General features: G+C 40.4%; 1 protein-coding gene across 1 annotated transcript; it reads left to right on the forward strand.

Annotated features, from left to right (window-relative positions):
- The first annotated feature begins 15,748 nt into the window (after window positions 1-15,748).
- On the forward strand, window positions 15,749-21,596 carry LOC117252299 (C-C motif chemokine 19-like). The gene is made up of 4 exons (XM_033619079.2): window positions 15,749-16,018; window positions 20,026-20,149; window positions 20,256-20,370; window positions 21,185-21,596. The coding sequence occupies exons 1-4, from the start codon at window positions 15,952-15,954 to the stop codon at window positions 21,215-21,217; spliced, it is 339 nt and encodes a 112-aa protein (XP_033474970.1). The 5' UTR covers window positions 15,749-15,951; the 3' UTR covers window positions 21,218-21,596.
- Window positions 21,597-24,544: the final 2,948 nt, after the last annotated feature.

Below are 24,544 nucleotides of genomic sequence, written 5' to 3' on the forward strand. Positions count from 1 at the left end.
CTCATCATCTGGCAGCCAGGCAGCTGATTTGAGCCACTGATGGTGAAGCATGAATGAAGCAGCTGATGCTGGTAAGCTTTATCTGAACTGACACTGTGCTCAGGTTCCTGTGATTGCCAGGAGAGGTTAATGCATGGATGGATTACTGAATGGGTCTGCTGGGCACAGGCCTTAAAGCCCAAAGTGTCAGGGGCCCCTGGCCTTTTATCTGCAAAGTGTCACTCAAATTAACACGACTCAACCTGAAAAAAAAATATGAAAAAGAGACACAAAATGACTACAAAGAGACATAAACTGACTTTAAAAAGAAACAAAATAACTTTAAAAAGACACAAAATGACTACAAAGAGACATAAACTGACTTTAAAAAGAAACAAAATGACTTTAAAAAGACACAAAATGACTACAAAGAGACATAAACTGACTTTAAAAAGAAACAAAATGACTTTAAAAAGACACAAAATGACTGCAAAGAGACATAAACTGACTTTAAAAAGAAACAAAATGACTTTAAAAAGACACAAAATGACTGCAAAGAGACATAAACTGACTTTAAAAAGTAACAAAATGACTTTAAAAAGACACAAAATGACTGCAAAGAGACATAAACTGACTTTAAAAAGTAACAAAATGACTTTAAAAAGACACAAAATGACTACAAAGAGACATAAACTGACTTTAAAAAGTAACAAAATGACTACAAAGAGACACAAAATGACTACAGAGACACAAAATGGCTTCAAAGAGACAAAATGACTACAAAGAGACACAAAACGTGTTCAAAGAGACACAAATGACCAACAAAGACAAAAATATGCCTTAAAAGAGACACACAATGATTTCAAAAAGGCACAAAATGACTGCCAAGAGACACAAAATAGCTTCAAAGAGACACGAAATGACTGCAAAGAAACATAAAATGACTACAAAGAGACAGTACTGACTTTAAAAAGAAACAAAATGACTTTAAAAAGACACAAAATGTGTTCAAAGAGACACAAATGACCAACAAAGACAAAATATGCCTTAAAAGAGACACACAATAATTTCAAAAAGACACAAAATGATTCTAAAGAGGCACAAAATGACTACAAAGAAACACAAAATGGCTCCAAAAAGACACCAAATGACTACAAAGAGACACAAACTGACTTTAAAAAGAAACAAAATGACTACAAAGAAACACATAACGTGTTCAAAGAGACACAAACGACCAACAAAGACAAAAATATGCTTTAAAAGAGACACACAATGGTTTCAAAAAGACACAAAATGATTCTTTTTTTTTATAATTATTTTTTTATTATTTTTCATTTTTCACGAGAAAAATCACAACACACATAGAAGACAAAACAGAGACAATATAATACAAAGTACAGACGCATTACACATATACATACATATGCGTATCTTAGCATAAGCATAGAGATACACAATCACACACCGAGCTATCTATACGCTCTCACCCATCCATACACACATAGACCCACAAAGGCACACACAGACACACAGACACCAGACACACACACAATCACACACACAGCCACACACATTTCAGTGGGAATAAACCGATGAGTCTTATTATCCATTTTCCACTCAACTGACCTTGAATGGAGGGGGAAAAAAAAGACAGACAAGATGAGTAAACATTCCTATTTCTTTACAAGAGCATTAATCATTGTAGTCCAAACACTATCAAATTGTTGTGCTTTCCTTTTATCTTTAGCCACCTGTTGCTCCATTTTTAGAATGTGCAACATGAAGCGTTTCCAATGGTGTATAGAGGGAGGTTTTGTGTCTTTCCACTGGTGCAGTATGAGTTTCTTTAATGCTAGTGATGATAATAAAACTATCCAGCTCTTAGGGTACCTCAGTGTGGGATCACCATGTGAGTTGTTGATTAGACAAAGTGATGGAGTTAAGTTTATACTTACCTTATATGTATCATCAATCCATTGTTTCACTTCTATCCATATGGGTTTAATTTTATTGCATTTCCAAAAGGCATGATATATGGAATCCTCCTTTATTTTACATTTTATACAGTACTTGATATCTTTTTATTAAATTTATTTATTCTGTCTCGTGTGTAATATACTCTCATCAAAGTATCAAAAGTATTTCTACTTTTGTTTGGTAGTTTGAAAACTTAATTGCCACCATTCTTGGATACCTTGCGTTTACATTTTTGACCCCCACTCTGTGCGCTCTCTGGACATCACGCATGGACAGCTTCAACTTTAATTTGTCTGATTAAACACAAAAGACACAAAATGACTACAAAGAGACACAAAACGTGTTCAAAGAGACACAAATGACCAACAAAGACAAAAATATGCCTTAAAAGAGACACACAATGATTTCAAAAAGGCAAAAATGACTGCCAAGAGACACAAAATAGCTTCAAAGAGACACAAAATGACTGCAAAGAGACAGTACTGACTTTAAAAAGAAACAAAATGACTAAAGAGACACAAAACGTGTTCAAAGAGACACAAACAACCAACAAAGACAAAATATGCCTTAAAAGAGACACACAATAATTTCAAAAAGACACAAAATTATTCTAAAGAGGCACAAAATGGATTCAAAGAGACACAAAATGACTACAAAGAAACACAAAATGACTTTAAAAAGAAACAGTTTTACCACAATTACAACAGGGACGTTGTCTACGTAATAATTCACCCATGGATTAATGCACAGCCATTAAAGAAACCACAATTTCATCATATTGAAAAAAAAAAAACCAATGGAAATGAAAATTAACAAAATACAAATGAACAGAAGCAAGTAAAAAAAAAATTGCCAATGTTTCAACAGACATGACATAAAGACAAACCACAGAGAACACAAGGAAATACAGAAATGCTGCAACAGAAGTTTCCAGAGGCGCAAAAATAAACTGAAAACATTATTAATTAATAAAAAAAACAACTCTTGTAAGTAGCCAATAGCTCCACCATTTATTCTCCACTAACAAACTGTAGGAATGACGCAGATTGAATGCTTAAAGTTTATAATCGGATGAAGTAATCTCATACAAAGGTTCGCTTATATCAGCCTTAACAGCAGATAAAGTCTGCTCACTTGCCACGGTCAAACTTTCCATGATTGATATAAGCAAGTGAGGGCATCTTGAGTTGTTCCGACAACTGTTTACAAAGTCAAGAAAAACTATCAAATGCGACACAAATGCGGTTAAAGAGATTTACATCATCAGCTGGTGTTTTGTCTACATGCATGTGTTTTCTTCAAGTGCAGAGTGTTGAGCTCTTCCATCCCTCCGGATGATACTTTTCCATTTGGGAATTGCCCCGCACAGCAACAGTCGTCTGCTGTGAGTCTGTGGACTCTGCACCCAGGTTAGAGTCCAGGAAAGCAGAGGCCACATGTCGGAAACACAGCAAGATGCAGACTTGTTTATTGGACTCATAAGTGCTATATCGTAGGCAACCGGACTTCTTTTTGAAATTCAGGAAATGCAAGCAAGTCAAGTTGCCTACGATATAGCATTTATGATTACAATGACCTGGATGACTGAGCGTCTTTACTGACATGTTTATTGGACTGAAGGAATGTCTCTATGGGGGAAAACCAGTGACTTTGATCTTTAAAAGACCAGAGTAAAGCCATAAATATTTCTATTCCTGTCAGTCTGTTCTCATCCTGATTATTGACAACATTTATGACATAATCAAAGCTCTACAAGGAGACACAAAATGTCTACAAAAAGACACAAAAGGACTTCAAGGAGACACAAACTGTCAAAAATGACACAAATGTGCCTAAAAGAGACACAATATGACTTCAAAAGACACAAAATGACCAAAGAAGACAAAACAATAACTCAAAGAGACACAGAACAACCACAAAGAGATACAAAATGACTACAAATAGACACAGAATAACAAAAAAGACACAAATATACCTCAAAGAGACAAAAAATGGCTTAAAGGATACACAAAACAACTACCAAGAGACACACAATGACTGAAAAGAGTCACAGATATACCTCAAATAATCACAAAATGAATCCACAGAGACACAGAACAACTACAAAGAGACACAGAATGACTTCAAAAGACACAAAATGACCAAAAAAAACAAAAAATAACTCAAAGAGACACAGAATGACCAGAGACACAACATGGCTTAAAAGAGACACAAAATGAAGAGACACAAAATGACTTCAAAAGACACAAAATGACCATAAAGAGACACAAAATGACTACAAAGAGACACAAAATGACTTCAAAAGACACACAATGACTTAAAGAGACACAAAATGACTTCAAAGAGACACAAAACGACCACAAAGAGACACAAAATGGCTTCAAAGAGACACAAAATACTACAAAGAGACACAAAATGACTTCAAAAGACACAGAATGACTTAAAGAGACACAAAATGACTACAAAAGACACAGAATGACTTAAAGAGACATAAAATGACTTCAAAGAGACAAAATGACTTCAAAAGACACAGAATGACTTAAAGAGGCATAAAATGACTTCAAAAGACACAGAATGACTTAAAGAGGCATAAAATGACTTCAAAGAGACACAAAATGACTTCAAAGAGACACAAAACGACCATAAAGAGACACAAAATGACTTCAAAGAGACACAAAATGACTTCAAAAGACACAAAATGACTACAAAGAGACACAGAATGATCACAAAGAGACACAAAATGACTTCAAAGAGACACAAAATGACTACAAAGAGACACAAAATGATCACAAAGAGACACAAAATGACTACAAAGAGACACAACAACATTTATAACATAATTGAAGCTTAACTAGCAGCCAATGTTTGTCACGGATGTGAGGGAGTTTACACTGAGGGCTGAGGCACTTTATATAATGTTTTCCTGCTCCTGATTAGCTTTGGGATTTCTCACTATTGTTTGGCAGTGTTTATTATTCCAGAGGGAATTAACATCTTTTCATTTAAGGTCAGATTTAAGACAGTCAGGCTGCTATGTGTATTGAAGTGCATTATTTTTTTAGTCAAACAATATAATATTTTGGATAATACTTTGAAACTTTTTTTCTTTACAAGATATTACACAAGCCTGATTTTGGTGTAAAGACTTGATTCTGTATTTAGGGTCTACTTATCCTTGCATACTGTGAGTGACGAGCAACTATTCATTCCTAACATTTCCGAGAATGAGCTGTTACTGAAGGCTGGGGCTTCGGAGCGTTTGACAGGAAGTCCCACCAACTCCATCTGACCATTTGACCTTCTCATGACAGAACATGGTGTCTGAACCCGCAGCCAAATAGTGTCTGTAAGGCTAAAGAACAAGGCTCCTAATGTCCGTGAGCATCCTGTGGAGTTTCCCACAATAAATGTGGGGCTGCATTAGGTCACCACGGACCACCCAAAAATAATACACAGCTCCCGGAGCATTTATTTACATCTTAATTTGTGTCATATGGATTACTGTTTGTGTCATATGGATTACTGTTAATTTATTATGCTGATCTGTTCTGTACGACATCTATTGCACGTCTGTCCGTCCTGGAAGAGGGATCCCTCCTCTGTTGCTCTTCCTGAGGTTTCTACCGTTTTTTTTCCCCGTTAAAGGGTTTTTTTTTGGGGAGTTTTTCCTTATCCGCTGTGAGGGTCTTAAGGACAGAGGGATGTCATATGCTGTAAAGCCCTGTGAGGCAAATTGTGATTTGTGATATTGGGCTTTATAAATAAAATTGAATTGAATTGAATTAATTTACACGGAACAGATCCGCTGCGGATGTCTTTTTTTAACAAAACACTGCAAAATACAGTGTGCCAAAAGAACAAGTGTTTTAGTATCATATGTAAAAATAGTAATATATTATTGGATGACTGACTCATTGTTGTTTAGCAGCATTTGACTGTTGCAGCTGGCTGAGGTGGAGCTAATTTTAACTACGTTATCTGCTGCTGGTTGATTAAATCTATTAAAATTCATTGTATATTTTGGTTGTAAAACCTCATCACTGTCAATTCCTCCGGACTCCATTTAAATAAGTAATTTTCACATCTAACTTGGTGAATTAAGAGTTTATTTTAATCAAACCAGAGTTGGTGATTGTTGAAATAGTGAGAAGATGAACCAAGACAGTTTCTGAGTTTCATTTTGTTTCTGTCAGCTTTGTTTGTGTGTTTTTAACCATGATGAAATTACTGTTTATTCAATCTGGAAATCCATTGGTAAAAAAAAAAAAAAAAGAAAACTTTTTTTTTTTTTTCTCTCCTTTACCTCTGGAGGCACGGCCCGGAGTTTTTCGACTAACGGAAGTGCAGGGGCCTCGGCGATCGCTCACGCCCTTCACTTCCGGCGGTGCCCCCAGGGAATCACCGTGTTGTTTACAAATACTTCGGGTAGAAAACCAGCAGAGTTTAGCTATATATCACATTTTTCACATCACTATATCACCGTGTAGACTAATCTGATGTTTGTTAAGTCTATAAACACAGTGATTGAACAAACATTACTATTTCTGTGTGTTTTGTAATTAGCATGGTTATCGTAGATTAGCTGGGCTAACCGTTAGCTGTTAACATTAGCCATTAGTGGTGTCTGTAATAACCATAGACTGTATAAAAATAAGGTAATGACTCAATAAACGGTCCGTGAATAAAATATTTTTTCCAGCGGATATCTTAGTTACAACATGATTGAGCTAGCAAAGCAGTTTTGTGTTGCTATGTGTGGTATTTATTCAGTTATGGGAAATCACGATGTCTAGAAAGCATCAGTGGCTGCAGCTGACAGGGACAGTTAGCAAAGCTAACATCAGGACGTCATCTGTTAAAAGCCTCCCGTAGTTGGATACGACATGAAACTACTCCAGTTAGCTCAATCATGTTGGAACTAAGACATCCGCTGGAAAAAAAAAAAAAATTCACGTTGATGAGATGGCGTTTTGGGTGGAGCGGTCGCTATGGATGCGGAGCTTGCTGTTTCTGTAGGTATTCCTCTCATCTTTTTGAACTTTACACTTTACTTGGAGTTCAGCACCCAGATTTTTGTTTTATTTCTGTTTCTTTCTGTTGGTACACATTTCCTGGGGACACCTGCACGTCTCGGCCACGCCCCCTCCATTGTGATTGGCTAAAGCGCAGCATCGTTCAAACTCAAAGCCCTGCCCTCCCGCCCCTCTCTAGTCGTCACAGGGCTGCCGACAGATTCTACAATGTAAATTGCAGAATCTGTCTTGAGAGATTACTGTTTATTTAAATGGAGTCTGGTGGCTTTGGGGATTTGGTGGCAATTTCGATCTCACTCTTGAACAAGCAGGTCTGTCTGTGGAGGGATCATTTCCATAATGTTGTCAGACATTTAAAATGACAATCTGAGCCTGTCAGTAGCAAAAATAAGCACTTTTAGTGGACGTAAATTGACATACCCTTCAGCCCTGTTTCCACCGAGCAGTTCAGTTCAGTTCAGTTCAGTACATGTTTTTTCTGTTTCCACTGTGAAAAGTTGTGGATGGTACCAATGAACCGTTCCGTACCGTCCCCATGTTTGGTCCCCCCTCTGTTGGGGTACCTAGCACACAGATCTGGTACTAAAAGGTGGAGCTGTGAACACTGCAGTCTGATTGGTCAGTAGAGGACGGTCACTCTGCTCAGGGCTGAGTTGTGGCTGGTTTTGAGGCTCATGTAACCACTGTTAACACTGTGGAGAGTTTTATTAGTAAAGTGTAACTATAAAATGAAAGGATGTTTTGCTGCCTCTTACAGCAGCTGGAGTCTGAGAAAAAATAACTTCATTCACTGGGCCGACTGCCGGCAACTTTTAAGGTGGAACGTTAACTTGTAATGTTACTCAGTGCATGAGTTGATGACATGAATCCATCAGCACACCTTAAATTTCACTGTGACAACTTTGACCTTTCCATTAGTTTTTATCGTCTCTCTTGGATGACAGACACTTTTAGTAATGAGTGGATCTTCAAGTGTTTAAAAAATATATATTAATGTCGACCGGGTTATGTGAACTGTGTTTATTCTATTCCTCACGTGGAGAAAAAAAAAACACACTAAACCCCTGAGCTTGCCTGAGAAGGACTAAATGCACAAACACACTATTCTTAAATATCCCATTAAGAGAGACTGTTCTGAAAAATGTCTGATCCAATTCTGCTGACAATAAACCAGGTGCAGACTTCCATCTGTGTCACTGCTGATGAGGAAGTACAGTCAGAGCTGGATGGAGCAGTGAGTGACAACAACCCCGCCCACATTTACAGGTACTGTTTGTGGTGGAAACACTAGGGTCTAGGTACCATGTCTGAAGGGTTACTTTTGGTTCCAAAGGTACCATACTGAAATTGTTTGGTAGAAATGGGGCTAGTGTTTACATTGCAGCTACTGACTGCAGCTCTTTCTCAATACTAATCAGTATTTTTATTCTAACAACAGGTTAAATGACAACATACAATCTAAAAGGGACTGTTGGCTACTAGCTGGTGAACATAATGAACCATTTAGCTGCTGCGAAGCCACATATTTTTCTCAGGAGCTAAAAAGACATGTGCCAAGTTACCAGAAACACAAGTCTAAATGATACTGATGTTGGCCTGTGCTTGCTGGGAACTGTATTTTGGGTAATGCCTGTCATGATGTCACCCATTCCTTTGTGGACTCCTGTTGTGAAGCCTCGATCTTGTCATTCTGTCTGTCACCGTCTTGGTATTTTGGAGCCATAAGTGAGTGACCACATTTGGGCAAGAAGGTGGAGCCGTGGAGGAATGAGGGGTCACTCACTCCTCACTCGGAAGTCGTCAAAAATCAGTGAGCAGTGACTTCCAGCGTCAGACACCGTCAAAAAAAGCCATACTTTCACATGGGAATGATACGCAGATGGTTGCCATCATTGTTTTACGGGGTCTGGCAGCATCAAGGCGAAACACTTTGAGATGACAATGAAAGTTATGGGGGTGAAAAGTCTGAGTAAGGTGGGTGGGAGCAGCTGTGACCCGGTGTTCATATCACCAAGTGCATGTGTTGGCTAAACGTAACCACGTGTGTTTGTTAATGAAGGACATAAAACATCAATTTGTGGTGATGTGCTGATGTAGTACTCTCATTTTGAAAGAGACTGTATGCAAACTGTACATTTCCGGAGAAGACGAAAGTGAATTTTCAAAACAGATGATGCATGTAACAGGAAGTTGCCATGGCTTCCCAGAACGTCAGCAACCAACACACACAGGGTACCTTTGACATGGAAAGTCCTTGAGCAAATGTCGATATGTGACAAGGCTGGAGTGAGTATGTGTGAGTCATATGAAAATTCACCCCCTGTATGGTTGCCATGAGGGGGGAAATCAGCTATAGAGACCAAAAATGCTTTTTGCTCCAGGCTGTAATCATGTTTATTTCTGCTGTGAATTGGGGCATTTTAACATGGCAGTGTATTGGGTTTGACTCTCTTTTGGAGAGGCCATTAACACTTGCGCGTTAACTTCTCTTTTCAGCACTTGCGGTTGCTGCTTGGTTATTAGCTAACTGCTAAACTGTCCATTACATCCTCTGTATAAAGTGATATGTCAATGTGATGTTCGCTTCTCTTTGCACTGCCCTACGTGGCCAATAAAAGACTTTAAAGGGATAGTGTACCCAAAAATGAAAATTCAGCCATTATCTATTCACCCATATGCCGAGGGAGGCTCAGGTGAAGTTTTAGAGTCCTCACATCACTTGCGGAGATCCAAGGGGAGAGGAGGTAGCAGCACAACTCCACCTAATGGAGGCTTACGGCACCCCAGATTCAAACGTCCAAAAACACATAATTGAAACCACAAAATATCTCCATACTGCTCGTCCGTAGTGATCCAAGTGTCCTGAAGCCCCGACATAAAAAGTTGTTTGAAACATGTCATTTGAACTCTGTTTTTAGCCTCATTGTAGCCTGTAGCTCTAACTGCCTCTGTGTACACTGCGCTGACGTGCGTGCGCTTGCGCGAGACTGTGAGACATGGGCACTGCCTTCATGTGTGTTCACGTGCTTTCGCTGGTCTCACGCGCAAGCGCACACACGTGAGCTCAGTGTACACAGAGGCAGTTAGAGCTACAGGCTACAATGAGTTCAAATGACGTTTTTCCGAACAACTTTTTATGTCGGGGCTTCGGGACACTTGGACCACTACAGACGAGCAGTATGGAGTTGTGTTGCTACCTCCTCTCCCCTTGGATCTCTGCAAGTGTTGTGAGGACTCTAAAACTTCACCTGAGCCTCCCTCGGCATATGGGTGAATAGATAATGGCGGAATTTTCATTTTTGGGTGCACTATCCCTTTAATAGGTTTAGCTTCACTTAACCTAATTTCAAATTGATTGATTGATTGTGATTTTATCATGAAACTTAACTAAACAAATTGCTTTATTTAGGCTGCAAAACTTCTCTGACCGTGACTTTCACAAGACTTGGGCATGTTAGCACAGCAGTTATTACAGACAAAAATGATCCAACCTACAAAGACACCTCAGGGAAGATTAAACATGATCTTTTCTGTTAGTCGAAGATGCAGATATGTGATGACATGCCCACTCCTAAAACACTTGACAAGGACTGCTGCTGGGATTCCTGCCTGATTTTCGACACTTCAGGTCCATAAACTTTTTTTTATTTTCCCGCAATCACTCGAGCAAGGGAAACTCCAAGTGAGTTAAAACAGAGAGAGATAAGGCAAACATCCAACTGGTGACTTACAGGAAAAGGAAACTTGCTCTGTATACGCTCCTGTGGAACACACAGCGTGATGATGCAATAATGTCTCTGATAAAAGTTAATCCGACAGCAAACAAATTAAATAATGGCTCATTTTATGTCAACATAAAGAGACCACAGTTCCTCAGAATAACGAGTGAGGAAGAGAAAGTTGCTCTTACTGTCACTTGATGCAAATGTGTTGGTATCAGTTTCACTGGAGGCATAGTGTTTCTAGAGTAGTGTCACTCATCTTTCACATGGGAATAAATGTTTGTTCTCAGTGATTTATTTGAATAAAAACCACAACAGAGGGTATAAATTTACTGTAATGGCATCTGATGTGCTGTGATTATATCAGAATCTCATCATGTGAAAGTGTGAAATAATTTGTGTGAACAAGTTCCAGTCAAGTTTTGTGCTGAGGCTGCAGTGACAAACCAACTTATCTTGTTACACTGAGAGACATTTTTGGGGAACATGAAATTTGCTGGTAAACTGTGTAAAGAAAGATATTGTAGCATGAAAATACAGCATGTTGTTATTAAAAGAGAAAAAAGTTTCTTGCAGTAGCTGCAAAATGCTGCCGAAACTGTCACTTTCTTTCACAGAGCAGTGACTTGAAGCAGAAAACAAAATATCTTTACTTTATTTAACTGAAACCATAACCCTTCTCTAACCTTAACCAACACTTTTTGTTCCCTAAACCTAACCATACATGTCTTGTCTTGTGTCAAAACCCTACACATTGTACACCCACTGTCTGCTCCCACGACCTTCTCTTGACTTTCATATGGTACAAAAATATCCTCTGCGCGGAAAAAATCTACTACTGAACATAAACAGCGATGATGTTTCCTGCAAACCCTTTTGGCGAGACAAAGTTTCTGTGAAAGTCACAAAAAAATAGAGTAACAAGGTTCACACAACAGTGTAGCAAATCTTAGAGATCAGGGGTCATTTGCTTGAAGGTGTTCCTCAAGGAGCCGTGTGAGGTTCACTGTGATTGTGTTTCTTTCTTTGCAGTTTTTAGGATATCACATTTTCAGTGGGTGTTGGCCTCTTCCATGGTTGTCCTTTGTCACCGTTCTGTTTGAGATTTTCATGGACAGGGTCTCAAGGTGCAGACAGGGGGAGGAGGGTGTCTGGTTTGGGGACCTGTGGACATGGTTCTCTGCCAGAAAACATTGGATTGCCCCCTCTGGGTTGGGAGAATGTTAATGCCTCAAGAGAAGGAGTTTGAGTATCTTGGGGTCTTGTTCACAAGTTCATTCATTTTCTGTAACTGCTTATCCTGTTAGGGGTCGCGGGGGGCTGGAGCCTATCCCAGCTGACGTTGGACAAGAGGCAGGGTTCACCCTGGACAGGTCACCAGACTATCACAGGGCTGACACATAGAGACAGACAACCATTCACACTCACATTCACACCTACAGACAATTTAGAGTCACCAATTAACCTGCATGTATTTGGACTGTGGGAGGAAGCTGGAGCACCTGGAGAAAACCCACGCTGACATGAGGAGAACATGCAAACTCACATAGAAGGGCTCCCCCACCCGGGAGTTCGAACCAGGAACTCTCTTGATGGGAGGCGATAGTGCTAAACACTGCACCGCCCTGCACCACTGTGCTACTATGGTTGTCGGTTGCCACCAGGGTTGTTCACATGTAAGGGTAAAATGGAGGATAAAATGGAGCATAAGATGGACAGCAGTGGTGCAGGCGCTGCATTGGACCTTACTGGTGAACAGGGAGATGAGCTGAAAGGCAAACGCATCTACGTCCCAACCCTCACCTATGGCCAATTTTGGGTAGGAGATCACTGATACAAGTGGATGGATTAATGATATTTAGGGTTGTTATAGCCGTCTTTGGTTTAGTTTCACTGACAGTAGTGAAGGACAGGTAACATGCGGTGTGTTCAGTCTTTAACTCTACACAGTGGCGTGCACAGACTTTTTGAAGGGCAAGGGCAAAAAGAAAAAAAGGGGCACATACAGCACGTTCTCGCCACTGAAGAGGGCACTTTAGACATGTTTATATGTTATACAACTGGCACATTATATAGCCTTAAAACAGACTAACTAGACAGACTACTCAAGTTAGTTTGCAGTTAGGATCAGCATCCACGAGAACTGTGTAGATTCAACGTTGGACTGTGAAGAACACACAGAGACATGGATGTATGAAGGAAATAAATCCCTGGGGGGGTCTGGGGGTCCTCCCCCAGAACATTTTCAATTAAGTAGATGCCATTTCCTGTATTCTAGTGCATTTTAACACCATATTAGCACCAGATAATCCAAACTGGTTCTGTGAGATATAGTTCTTGCTCAGTATAGATCAAAAAAGGGCCCAACATAAAAGTCATTGCAACAGTAATGTTTCATAGTATTTCTTGGTCCTAACAGTCTTCTGGAATTTAGTGTGTTTTTCCACCCAACAGAGCAGTTGTGTTTTGCCAACCAGGAGAGCACTTCCGCACGCGTTTTTACCAGCCAAGAGGGCAATTTATCATGTTTTAACCAGCCAAAGGGGCAGTTTAGTGTGTTTTTTCCACCCAAGAAGTCAGTGTGAAGAAGTGTGTTTTGGCTCCCAAGAGGGCACTTTAGTGTGCATTTTGGCTCCCAAGAGGGCACTTTAGCGTGCATTTTGGCTCCCAAGAGGGCACTTTAGCACGTGTTTTGGCTCCCAGGAGGGCACTTTAGTGTGCATTTTAGCTCCCAAGAGGGCACTTTAGCGTGCGTTTTGGCTCCCAAGAGGGCACTTTACTGCGTGTTTTGGTTCCCAGGAGGGCACTTTAGCGCGCATTTTGGCTCCCAAGAGGGCACTTTAGTGCATGTTTTGGCTCCCAGGAGGGCACTTTAGTGCGTGTTTTGGCTCCCAGGAGGGCACTTTAGCGTGCATTTTGGCTCCCAAGAGGGCACTTTAGCGTGCATTTTGGCTCCCAAGGGGGCACTTTAGTGCATGTTTTGGCTCCCTGGAGGGCACTTTAGCGTGCATTTTGGCTCCCAAGAGGGCACTTTAGCGCTCGTTTTGGCTCCCAGGAGGGCACTTTAGTGCGCATTTTGGCTCCCAAGAGGGCACTTTAGTGCGCGTTTTGGCTCCCAAGAGGGCACTTTAGCTCGCATTTTGGCTCCCAAGAGGGCACTTTAGCGTGTGTTTTGGCTCCCAGGAGGGCACTTTAGCGTGCATTTTGGCTCCCAAGAGGGCACTTTAGCATGCATTTTGGCTCCCAAGAGGGCACTTTAGCGGGTGTTTTGGCTCCCAGGAGGGCACTTTAGTGTGCATTTTGGCTCCCAAGAGGGCACTTTAGCGTGCATTTTGGCTCCCAAGAGGGCACTTTAGTGCGTGGTTTGGCTCCCAGGAGGGCACTTTAGCGTGCATTTTGGCTCCCAAGAGGGCACTTCAGCACGTGTTTTGGTTCCCAGGAGGGCACTTTAGCGTGCATTTTAGCTCCCAAGAGGGCACTTTAGCGTGCGTTTTGACTCCCAGGAGGGCACTTTAGCGTGCATTTTGGCTCCAAGGAGGGCACTTTAGCGCACATTTTGGCTCCCAAGAGGGCACTTTAGTGCGTGTTTTGGCTCCCAGGAGGGCACTTTAGCGTGCATTTTAGCTCCCAAGAGGGCACTTTAGCGTGCGTTTTGACTCCCAGGAGGGCACTTTAGCGTGCATTTTGGCTCCAAGGAGGGCACTTTAGCGCACATTTTGGCCCCCAAGAGGGCACTTTAGTGCGTGTTTTGGCTCCCAGGAGGGCACTTTAGCGTGCATTTTGGCTCCCAAGGGGGCACTTTAGCGTGCATTTTGGCTCCCAAGGGGGCACTTTAGTGCATGTTTTGGCTCCCAGGAGGGCACTTTAGCGCGCATTTTGGCTCCCAAGAGGGCACTTTAGCGTGCATTTTGGCTCCCAAGAGGGCACTTTAGTGCGCGTTTTGGCTCCCAGGAGGGCACTTTAGCTCGCATTTTGGCTCCCAAGAGGGCACTTTAGCGCGCATTTTGGCTCCCAAGGGGGCACTTTTAGCGTGCATTTTGGCTCCAAAGAGGGCACTTTAGCATGCATTTTGGCTCCCAAGAGGGCACTTTAGTGTGCGTTTTGACTCCCAAGAGGGCACTTTAGCGTGCATTTTGGCTCCCGAGAGGGCACTTTAGCATGCATTTTGGCTCCAAAGAGAGCACTTCAGCGTGTGTTTTGGCTCCCAAGAGGGCACTTTAGCGCGCATTTTGGCTCCCAGGAGGGCACTTTAGCGTGCGTTTTGGCTCCCAAGAGGGCAAAAATTCCTTCATCACAGTGGTAAAAAACATACTTCAGGTGACATTATGTTTCAGCTGCAACATATTCCCTACTGCAAATTAGTAGGACAGTATATAAATGTAATTTCTAGAATACTTAGTTTATAAGATGAAGATACTGATGGGTCTAACATCCCCAAAATCCATTGGATGAATTAAAAAACAGGTCGCTGCAAAAGCTAAGCAGCATCCTTCATTAGTTGACATTTTGGAGACACAATCCATCATCCATTATTTTAATCTCCATGACTGAAATGATTTAAAGTCCACGGTATCGTTTTTCCAGTCAATGCTTGAATATCTCGGCAAGAATTTATTTTTCAGCCACCCACAGGGACAGAGTTTTTGTCTTAAGAGTACTTACAGTAGAAGCCAAAAATATTCTTAAATGTTTCGATGAGGCACATAAAAACAAGATCATGGTCATTTTATCTATCCTTTTATCATCATAAATCCATTTCATTTGCATTTATTGAAGTGTAAATGTTGACCAGTGGTTGTGTGAGTGTTAAACCCTGCTGGTGTTTGTTCAGAGATTAGAGAAGTGTGCCTGTGACGGGAAGTGGACTGACTCAAAGTGTGACAGACTGTTCCTGTTACCTTAGAAGACGGTCTGTAAATCATAAACAAGAGGAGGGTTTTTTTAAAAAAAAAAAAAAAAAAAAGTAGATTGACTTGTTTGAGCTTCTTGGTACATGATGGACTTCAATGACTTCTGAGTGACCAGGAGGAGGAGGAGGAGGAGGAGGAGGGACAGAGTAAATGAAAGTGAAACTGAGTGGACACTGTCTGCTCACACCATAAAAGAGCTGCAGGACCAGACAGCAGCAGTCACCTTGCCTCCTTTGCCACTGCAGGTGCTGAAAGGAAGAGCAGACTTGGCCAATCAGCTTCCAGACAGAGAGAGACCAAGAGACAAGCTCGCCAGCTCAGCAACCAGACATGGCTCCGTGGGGTGACGCCAAGCTCTTCTGCATCCTTTTCATCACCTGCTACTACTGCTGCATGGGTAAGTGTTTTTTTTTTCTTTTTCCCCCCAAGCATCCTCACAGACTCACCATCAAACTATAACAGTGATGTCGTTATCTTCCATCTTGTGAAATGAGCTGAATGTTTTTGATCTGAAAAAGACAACAGGATGTAATTTATCTGAACAAATTTACTTGGCGCAGATCCAAAAGGAAGCGTGGTTTACAAAGTGAGACAGGAAAAAGAGGAAACTGAGGTTAAAATACTCACTTTACTGGGAAATTCAGTTTTCTGTGTTTGTGTTGAGAGTCTGGCTGCTTCTGAAGTCTGTCTGTGAGACTCAACTTTAAACTCACTCTCATCAATTTCTTCAAATTCTTCATCTTGTTTCTCCTCTCTAAAATCAAAATTGTCTTCAAAAGAGGTTTACTGCATTTACAGTAAGTGGTCTGTGCAGGATATAACATCCTTTATCATTAGACACCTAATCCAGATACATAAATAGGGGAGACTGGGGTTGTTTGGCACATTTTTTCTTAACCCTAACCAGCAGCAAATAAAAGGTTAAGGTCTCAGCTATACAAACACATGTTTTATTGTCCACAAATGCTTTTTTAAAATCACTGCATTGGTTGTCAAACCATTAAAATACTATCGCTACAAAAAATGAAGCAACCAGTAGAATCAATTTGAACATATATTTCAAACAAGGACCAGAAAACATCAACATTTAATTTAAAATCTGCACATTTTTAAGAGCAAAAACTAATTTAAGCACTCATCATTAGGAATGTCTGATTACTTTTGCCAATGACCATTTAAAATATTGATGATTAACAATATAAACATTGTTTAATTCCATAAAAGCAGTTTTAATCTCTCAAAATACAGTTATAGTTTCAACTATTACCGTTACAGTTGGTTGAAACATGCACCAACAAACCCCCAAATCAGTGTCCCAACCAACCCCGCTAACTTTTGCCCTAATTTTGTGATTAGATTTTGTTAAATAGCTAGCGTCTAGCTAGAAGTAACATATTTCCAATATCTCTCTCCAACACAGTTTTGTAATATGTTTAGTGTCCTGACCAGTTTTTTACTCTCTATATTATAAAACTGAAATGTTACCCTCACCAAAAAAGTTAGTGACCTTCAGATGCTTTAATACAGTAGATACGTGCAGTCAAGGAAGCAGTAACTTTGATATTATGTTTCTGTGACCTTCAAAAGACCATAAAGAAGCTGTGTGCCAACTGACCCCAGTCTCCCCTACTCTATGAAATTCCTTTAGCATGCAGCAGGTGCCTTGCAAAGCAGACAGTGACATAACGGGCGTAATCTCAAGTAACCATGCCTTTAAATCCTTTTGTTACATCAGAATATTTGATAACAAAGCAAAGTTGCACAATAAACACAGGGAAGCTGTATTGTGGGGAAAGTTTCCCATGCAAGGTGTGCTGCTGGCATTCCCCTCTCCTCTGCTTCACTCTGTCGTAGCCGTGAGTTAACTATTAACGGCTGGAAATCCCAGCGAGGTGACAAAGCCAATGAGGCAACATTTATTACGTAAGTGAGGACACAGCAGTGTTTAGCTTTGATGTGTGTGTGTATCCTGCACTTGTTGCTCAGAGAGGACGCATCTAGAGCAATGATAAGTTGCCCTTGAGCAAGGCACTGAACAATTGATTTTTTTGGGTTTACTCAACTCAACTCATCTTTATTTATATAGCACCTTTCATACAAATATGCAAAACTAAAATAACACCTACACAGCAAAAAAAAAAAAAAAAACTATAAGCAAAACTCTATAGATTAAAAATCAAATCAAATTAAATTAGATTAGATTAGATGAAATAAAATGAAATGGAATTCAATTCAATTCAATTCAATTCAATTAAAAAACAACAGCTATAAAATGAGTTGAAAACCAGTGATTAAAGCTTAAAAAATAAGACTGTAATGTTGCTCCAAATTAAAAAGCCAGATTAAACTGATCAGTCTTTAATTTACTTTAAAAATTTTCCAGCTGCTTACACTGCACAAGTTTTGCATTCTTATAACATCACATCTATATTTGCCCTTAAAAAAAGGATGAAATAGAAATGTCAGATGTTTTGGCAAAAGCTAAATCTAAAAGGCTTGTATATGGTGAATTAATGCTTCCAAAATATTTATTTATATATATATATATATATATTTAGTGCATAATTTCAACACTATATTGTGTGACCAAAAAGAGTTACATATATTTATGATCTTAAGATAAAAATACAAGTGCTAATGTATCTTTAAAAGGAAAACAGGATGTCTCCTAATAGACATTATGAAGTCCTTCACAGATGTGTGTATTGTGTCGCTGCCATAAAACCTCACCGCCTAAACGTTTGATGGGCTGGAAAGTGGCAGCCTGCCACGCCCCATCTTTCACCCACACACATACCAACAGCATAATAGCCTCATTAAACTTGAACATGGAGATACAACTTCTGTTTGCAGCAGATTGATTTGCACTTAACTGATAGGTGGTGACTTTATTGGGCTTTCGCTGTGTTTGATCAGATGTTTTTAACTAAAATCTTGTGAGCGAGTAAAGTTATGTCTTGAATTGAACTGTATAATAACAGTGGTTGCACCAGCTGAGTATAAAACTCTTGGTAGGCATCAAAGGTGGCTGTAAAAGTCTGTAATTTCCCTCGTCATGATGATGATACTGATGTGTATTGGCAGGAAGAAAAAAAGGTAACAAAACTTCTCAAACCAGCTCTGCATAATCCTCCACTACACTGTCCATCTGTATAATTCAATCAGTCATTTAGCAAAAATATGGCTGAACCTCTTCCATTGGAGCTTTAAAGGAGGGTGAGGACGACACATGGAAGCTGTGTATTTGGTCACATTGTGGCGAGATGATGACTCTTCAGGACATCCTGAGTGTTTGGGTCGGGGTTCTCAAACATATTATTCAAAGGTTCACATCTGATTTTTATTCAACATCAGAGGACGGCAGCAATTGGCTGGATTGGGGCAAAATGGACACATACTCGTCCATCCACTTTTCTTTGAATACTCAGTTTTCTTGATCATATGTTTTTGTAAATTTTGGAGACATCTTAACCTCTTTGGTGATGCAATGTTCTGCTAAGACCCCCCTACTCTGCCTGATGTAGGCTACTTGCTGTCACAATTAATTAATGTCACATCTTTTGTGATTGAGCCGACAAGAAAAAAAATAATGCAAATTACAAAACATATGTAAATATGAACCCCCACCCCCATCCCACTCCCTCCAAGGCTCAAGAGAGAAAAAACAAAACACAAGACGAAAAACAAAATAAAGCTAAAAAACAAAAACATGGAAAAAGACAACAGACTGGGTCATCACATTTCAAATAGCTAAAGTATGAATCACTGCTTGGCAACCAGACCAGGCGTTTATTTGTCAAAATGTGTAGCCACATTAGGCTAGTAAAAGAGACTAGGTGAAAGTTTTACAGTAAGTTATGTTTAGGAAAAGAAAAATGGTGAAGACATACATTAAAATAACTCAAGGTTCACCTGGTTTCACACAGTTCCAAACACCTATCTCCTGGGGGAAAGTCCTGCATTTGTTTGACCCATCCACCGCCCCAGCCTGCCTCACTACACGAATTTCCAGTCTTTATACCATTTCCTTCTTTTCTCTTGTCAGTGCATTGGTCAGGTGATCACAGCCTTCCTGATGACATGGGTTACTCAGGAATTACTGGCTCGTGGTTAAGTCGGTACAATGTGTATTCAAAGTCACTAATAATTTGATCAATGCAAACTTTTTTTCAAAATAGAAAACGTTACGCTTCAGAGCATATAAAGCAACACATGGGCTGGGTACAGATAGACTAGCAAGTGGCTGATCCATAAATCTCTGTTGATATTTTGATACTTTCTGAGTCTAACTGTAACTGACGTGAATTTGTGCTGTTGAAATCTGTTCTCTGTGAAGAATTAGACTGAAAACTAGTCTACAGTAGAAGGTGCAGCGAAATTGATCTGATCTTCTCTGTCTTTCAGTGACATTTGCAGAGATACCAATGGACTGCTGCTTGAGTGTCGCAAACAAAACCATTGACAAATCCAAGGTTACAGACTACCGCCAACAGATCAAGGGACAGGGCTGCCTTATTGATGCCATGATGTAAGTTGAGGTGGTGTGAAGTGAACGATGTTTCTGATTAGTAGATGGGACACACTGCAAGTTATCACATTCATACCCTGATCTGGATGATTTGGTGTTTTTGCAGTTTTGTGACCAGAGTTAAGAGAAAACTCTGTGTGCCCTCTGACGAGCCATGGGTCCATGAGCTGGTGAAGCACGTGTACTTCCGGAAGAAGTTCTGCAAGAAGCATAACTACAGGGTATCTTTACTCTAGATATTGTACTGCTCTGAATATCAAAAGTGCATGGTGTCAAATAAGTTTTCTTTATGAAACTTAACACTTAAAAGTCTGGCTTCCACATAAGATTTTAACATGATCTGACAGAAAAATGTAAAGTGACCACAACGCAGCATTGTACAGTCACACATAAGCGAAAGCAGGCGAGTAACTATCACCAGTCGAGGCGATTTTAGCGCTGAAAATGGGCAGTGCCTGATGTGATGCAATTGGAAAGCTAGCTTGCTAGCTAATGATAGCTATGTAGCTAATAAATCAGAACATTCTCACTCCGACCTCGTCACATATCATCGTTTGGTCACGGACTTTCTGCGCCCAGATACGATGTGAAAGGTTGGATGTTGACGTTCTGGGATGCCTGTCACATGCATCGTCTGTTTTCAATTTTTCCAACATGTGGAACTATTCCTTTTAACATTTACAGTGAGATCTGAAAGTCTTGCACCTGTCATTTGAAGCATTTTATATATGCTAGCCAACTTTATTAACACAATACTTCATGAGATGAAATCAAAAAGGAGCTGAATTTAAAAAAGAAAAAACATCAAGGTTTCCTAGTTGTGCCAAGTTATACTAAAACTTCAGTCTGTTTGAAGCCTCAATAAAGTGTTGAAATTCAATAAACAGTGAAAACACAAATGCTGCCTCTGTTTGAGTCATGCCGTTGCACCACAGTCTGTCTTGTTTCTGTCAACATGTTGGCGCAGGAGTTTCAGTTTCAAGCAGTGATGAAATCATTGGCTTTCGTTTCTAATAAATATTTGTGTGTCTACAGCCCAGCCGCTGCAATGAACTGAATCATGAGTAAACTGAGAGTGATCTGTGACCTCCTCAGCCACAGCAACAGCAACAGCGCCGGAGTGGACCATTTACCGAGCAGACAGGGTGGATCAAACCAATAAATACATTTATAATAATAGTGACTCCTCCTATGATTATATTCTATTAAAATTATGTTTGGGTTGTGATAAAAATAAAACATTTTTGAAGGATTTTTATACTTTTGTGGCATTTTTGTTTTATAAGATGATGAATTGTGGGAGATATATAAAATGTGAAAGTTTGTCAGAGTGTGTAGCTCACTAAGATATCTCTGAACACTGAACTACTCAGGCAGTACCTTTTTTATGTTGTGTGGATTTCTTTGATCATTGACCATTTTCAAAATAAAGCCTTGTTTTTCCACATCTTGAGCATGTCTGTCATTCTTCGTCGACGACACTGTTCACTCGGTTGGGAGTGAAAATGAGTCAATGAGCCTTTTTTGTTTGTTTGTATCTGTTGAATCCCACCACAGCTGCAAAGAATTCTATTTCTAGTTTAGGTTTGGTGGGTTTGGGTTTACACTGCAAGTTGGGATGCATTGACCGATAACCGATACCAATATCGATATATCCACTTTTTTCCCCACCTAATTTTGGTGATCATAAAGTCTCTTCTGCAGTGGAATTAACATCATATTATACATGCATTCTCTTATCGTGATGGCCCACCAGAAGATGGAGACATGAAATACAATACTTTTCAATGTATGTAATACTCATTGTGCAAAATAAGATATCGATGACATGCCAATATAATCAGCATGTTGGCCGATTCCGATATTTCATTTTAAAGCTAATATCGGCATATTATTGTGCATCCCTCATTGCTGTCATAACATGATGGTCTGTCCAACACATTCTCTCTCTGACCTCGTCACATATTGACGTTTGGTTTCTATGTCCACATACGACATGCAAGGTACCCTGGGTGCGTTGGTTGTTGACATTCTGGGACGCTGTGTCAACTTCTGCCTTTTACAAGCATTGTGTTCTTTTAAGATGCACTCCAGTTTTTAAGGGAAATTTGCAGTTTGCATACAGTCTCTTTCAAAATAAACGCACTACTGTACGTTAGTACAACACTGTGAACTGACTTTTTTTTCCTTCAACAACAAAAGCATGTGGTTAGGTTTAGAAAAAAACAACAGGGTTTGGCTTTAGAATCGGGATGTGAACACCATCCTCTGAGGTGAAAGTCGTGGTTTATTGGACCCATCCACCACTCCTTCTGCCTGCCACACTCGGACTTTTGCCACCTTAACTTTCATCCTTGTCCCACTGTGTTTCACCGGGATGCAGCAGGGCGCTGTTAAAGGACACCTTTATTTCTTGGTGTCTGACGCAGCAAGTCACTGCCCCAGCACCGATGACTTCGGAGTGAGACCGGGCTCTTCTGTCATGTTAGTCTGTCCTAATCTAATATATCTTCATACAACGGTTCATATGATATCCTACAAAAATGCACATAAAACGATTAGTATGACATCCTATGAATTGGCGCCCCTCAAATTACATTAAATACTTACCATAAAGTTATGTACTTAATGTAAAGTTACAGAGGTTAGGTTTAGGCAAATGAAGTTACTGTGGTTAGGTTTAGGAAAAGAAACATGGTGAAGATGTACTTTAAAATGTCTCAAAGTTTACCTGGTTCCAAACACCGCTCTCTGTGGAAAGTCTCTGTGGAAAGTTTTGTGACCGATCCAGCACTCTAAACCCTCATCCTCATGAGACCACTTACTTCTTTACTCCCATCAACACATTGGTGATGTGATCGCAGCCTTACAAAACACATGGATCATACACAAACTACTGGCTAATGATTACGTGGGCGCGTACAAAGTCACTTTTTGCAGGAATACATACAAACAGTGCATGAGCACAGCCTGCATGCTGATAGAGATTTGACAACCAGGATTGTAGAACAGCCTAAAATTCTAATCCTTGTAAATTGAACATGATGGTCTCAAAGAGATGGAAGCATAACATAACAGCTGTAGATTCTGGGGGGTTGTGTCATGCACATGGTTCAAATTTGTGTACATAAGCCATAAAAGGAGTGTGAGGTAAAAGGGAAAAGATTTAAATCTAGATGATGCTTACAGACAGGTAACATTTAATGACGTATTGCAGGCAGACAGCTTCAGGTTACAGGGCCAGAGTCAGGGTAAAGTTCAGGTTCTGGTGGCTTGAAAGCAAACGTACAAAGCACATGTTAGCTTTGACAGTGTGCCAGGAGTGAGTGGGAAAGAGCTGCTTAAATATGTGCAGGGCTGATGAGGAAAGTGGGAACAGGTGAGCAGGTGGGCGGAGAAAGCCAGGTGATTGGCACTGTGTTTCACTGATAGTTCCACTTGCCCTCATTTAGAGGCCGTTTACACGTTGCCGGCTATTTTCATAAACGGACATTTCACCGTCTCCGTTTTCAAAAAATTCTTCGTTTACACTTACCCATGTATATATATACACAAGAGCATGCCAAACCTGTAGGTGGCAGTGTAAGGAGAAGCTCAAGCCTTCCATGTACAGTACAGGCCAAAAGTTTGGACACACCTTCTCATTCAATGCGTTTTCTTTATTTTCATGACTATTTACATTGTAGATTCTCACTGAAGGCATCAAAACTATGAATGAACACATGTGGAGTTATGTACTTAACAAAAAAAGGTGAAATAACTGAAAACATGTTTTATATTCTAGTTTCTTCAAAATAGCCACCCTTTGCTCTGATTACTGCTTTGCACACTCTTGGCATTCTCTCCATGAGCTTCAAGAGGTAGTCACCTGAAATGGTTTTCCAACAGTCTTGAAGGAGTTCCCAGAGGTGTTTAGCACTTGTTGGCCCCTTTGCCTTCACTCTGCGGTCCAGCTCACCCCAAACCATCTCGATTGGGTTCAGGTCCGGTGACTGTGGAGGCCAGGTCATCTGCCGCAGCACTCCATCACTCTCCTTCTTGGTCAAATAGCCCTTACACAGCCTGGAGGTGTGTTTGGGGTCATTGTCCTGTTGAAAAATAAATGATCGTCCAACTAAACGCAAACCGGATGGGATGGCATGTCGCTGCAGGATGCTGTGGTAGCCATGCTGGTTCAGTGTGCCTTCAATTTTGAATAAATCCCCAACAGTGTCACCAGCAAAACACCCCCACACCATCACACCTCCTCCTCCATGCTTCACAGTGGGAACCAGGCATGTGGAATCTATCCGTTCACCTTTTCTGCGTCTCACAAAGACACGGCGGTTGGAACCAAAGATCTCAAATTTGGATTCATCAGACCAAAGCACAGATTTCCACTGGTCTAATGTCCAT

Source organism: Epinephelus lanceolatus, chromosome 9 (genome assembly GCF_041903045.1).
Source record: "Epinephelus lanceolatus isolate andai-2023 chromosome 9, ASM4190304v1, whole genome shotgun sequence".
Taxonomy (NCBI): Eukaryota; Metazoa; Chordata; class Actinopteri; order Perciformes; family Serranidae; genus Epinephelus; species Epinephelus lanceolatus.

Bases quoted from the DNA above. Each gene is read 5' to 3' on its own strand.
- LOC117252299 (XM_033619079.2), top strand. From the start codon at position 15,952: ATGGCTCCGTGGGGTGACGCCAAGCTCTTCTGCATCCTTTTCATCACC. The intron at 16,019-20,025 runs GTAAGTGTTTTT...TCTGTCTTTCAG, and splicing joins CTGCTACTACTGCTGCATGG to TGACATTTGCAGAGATACCA. The intron at 20,371-21,184 runs GTATCTTTACTC...GTGTGTCTACAG, and splicing joins GCAAGAAGCATAACTACAGG to CCCAGCCGCTGCAATGAACT.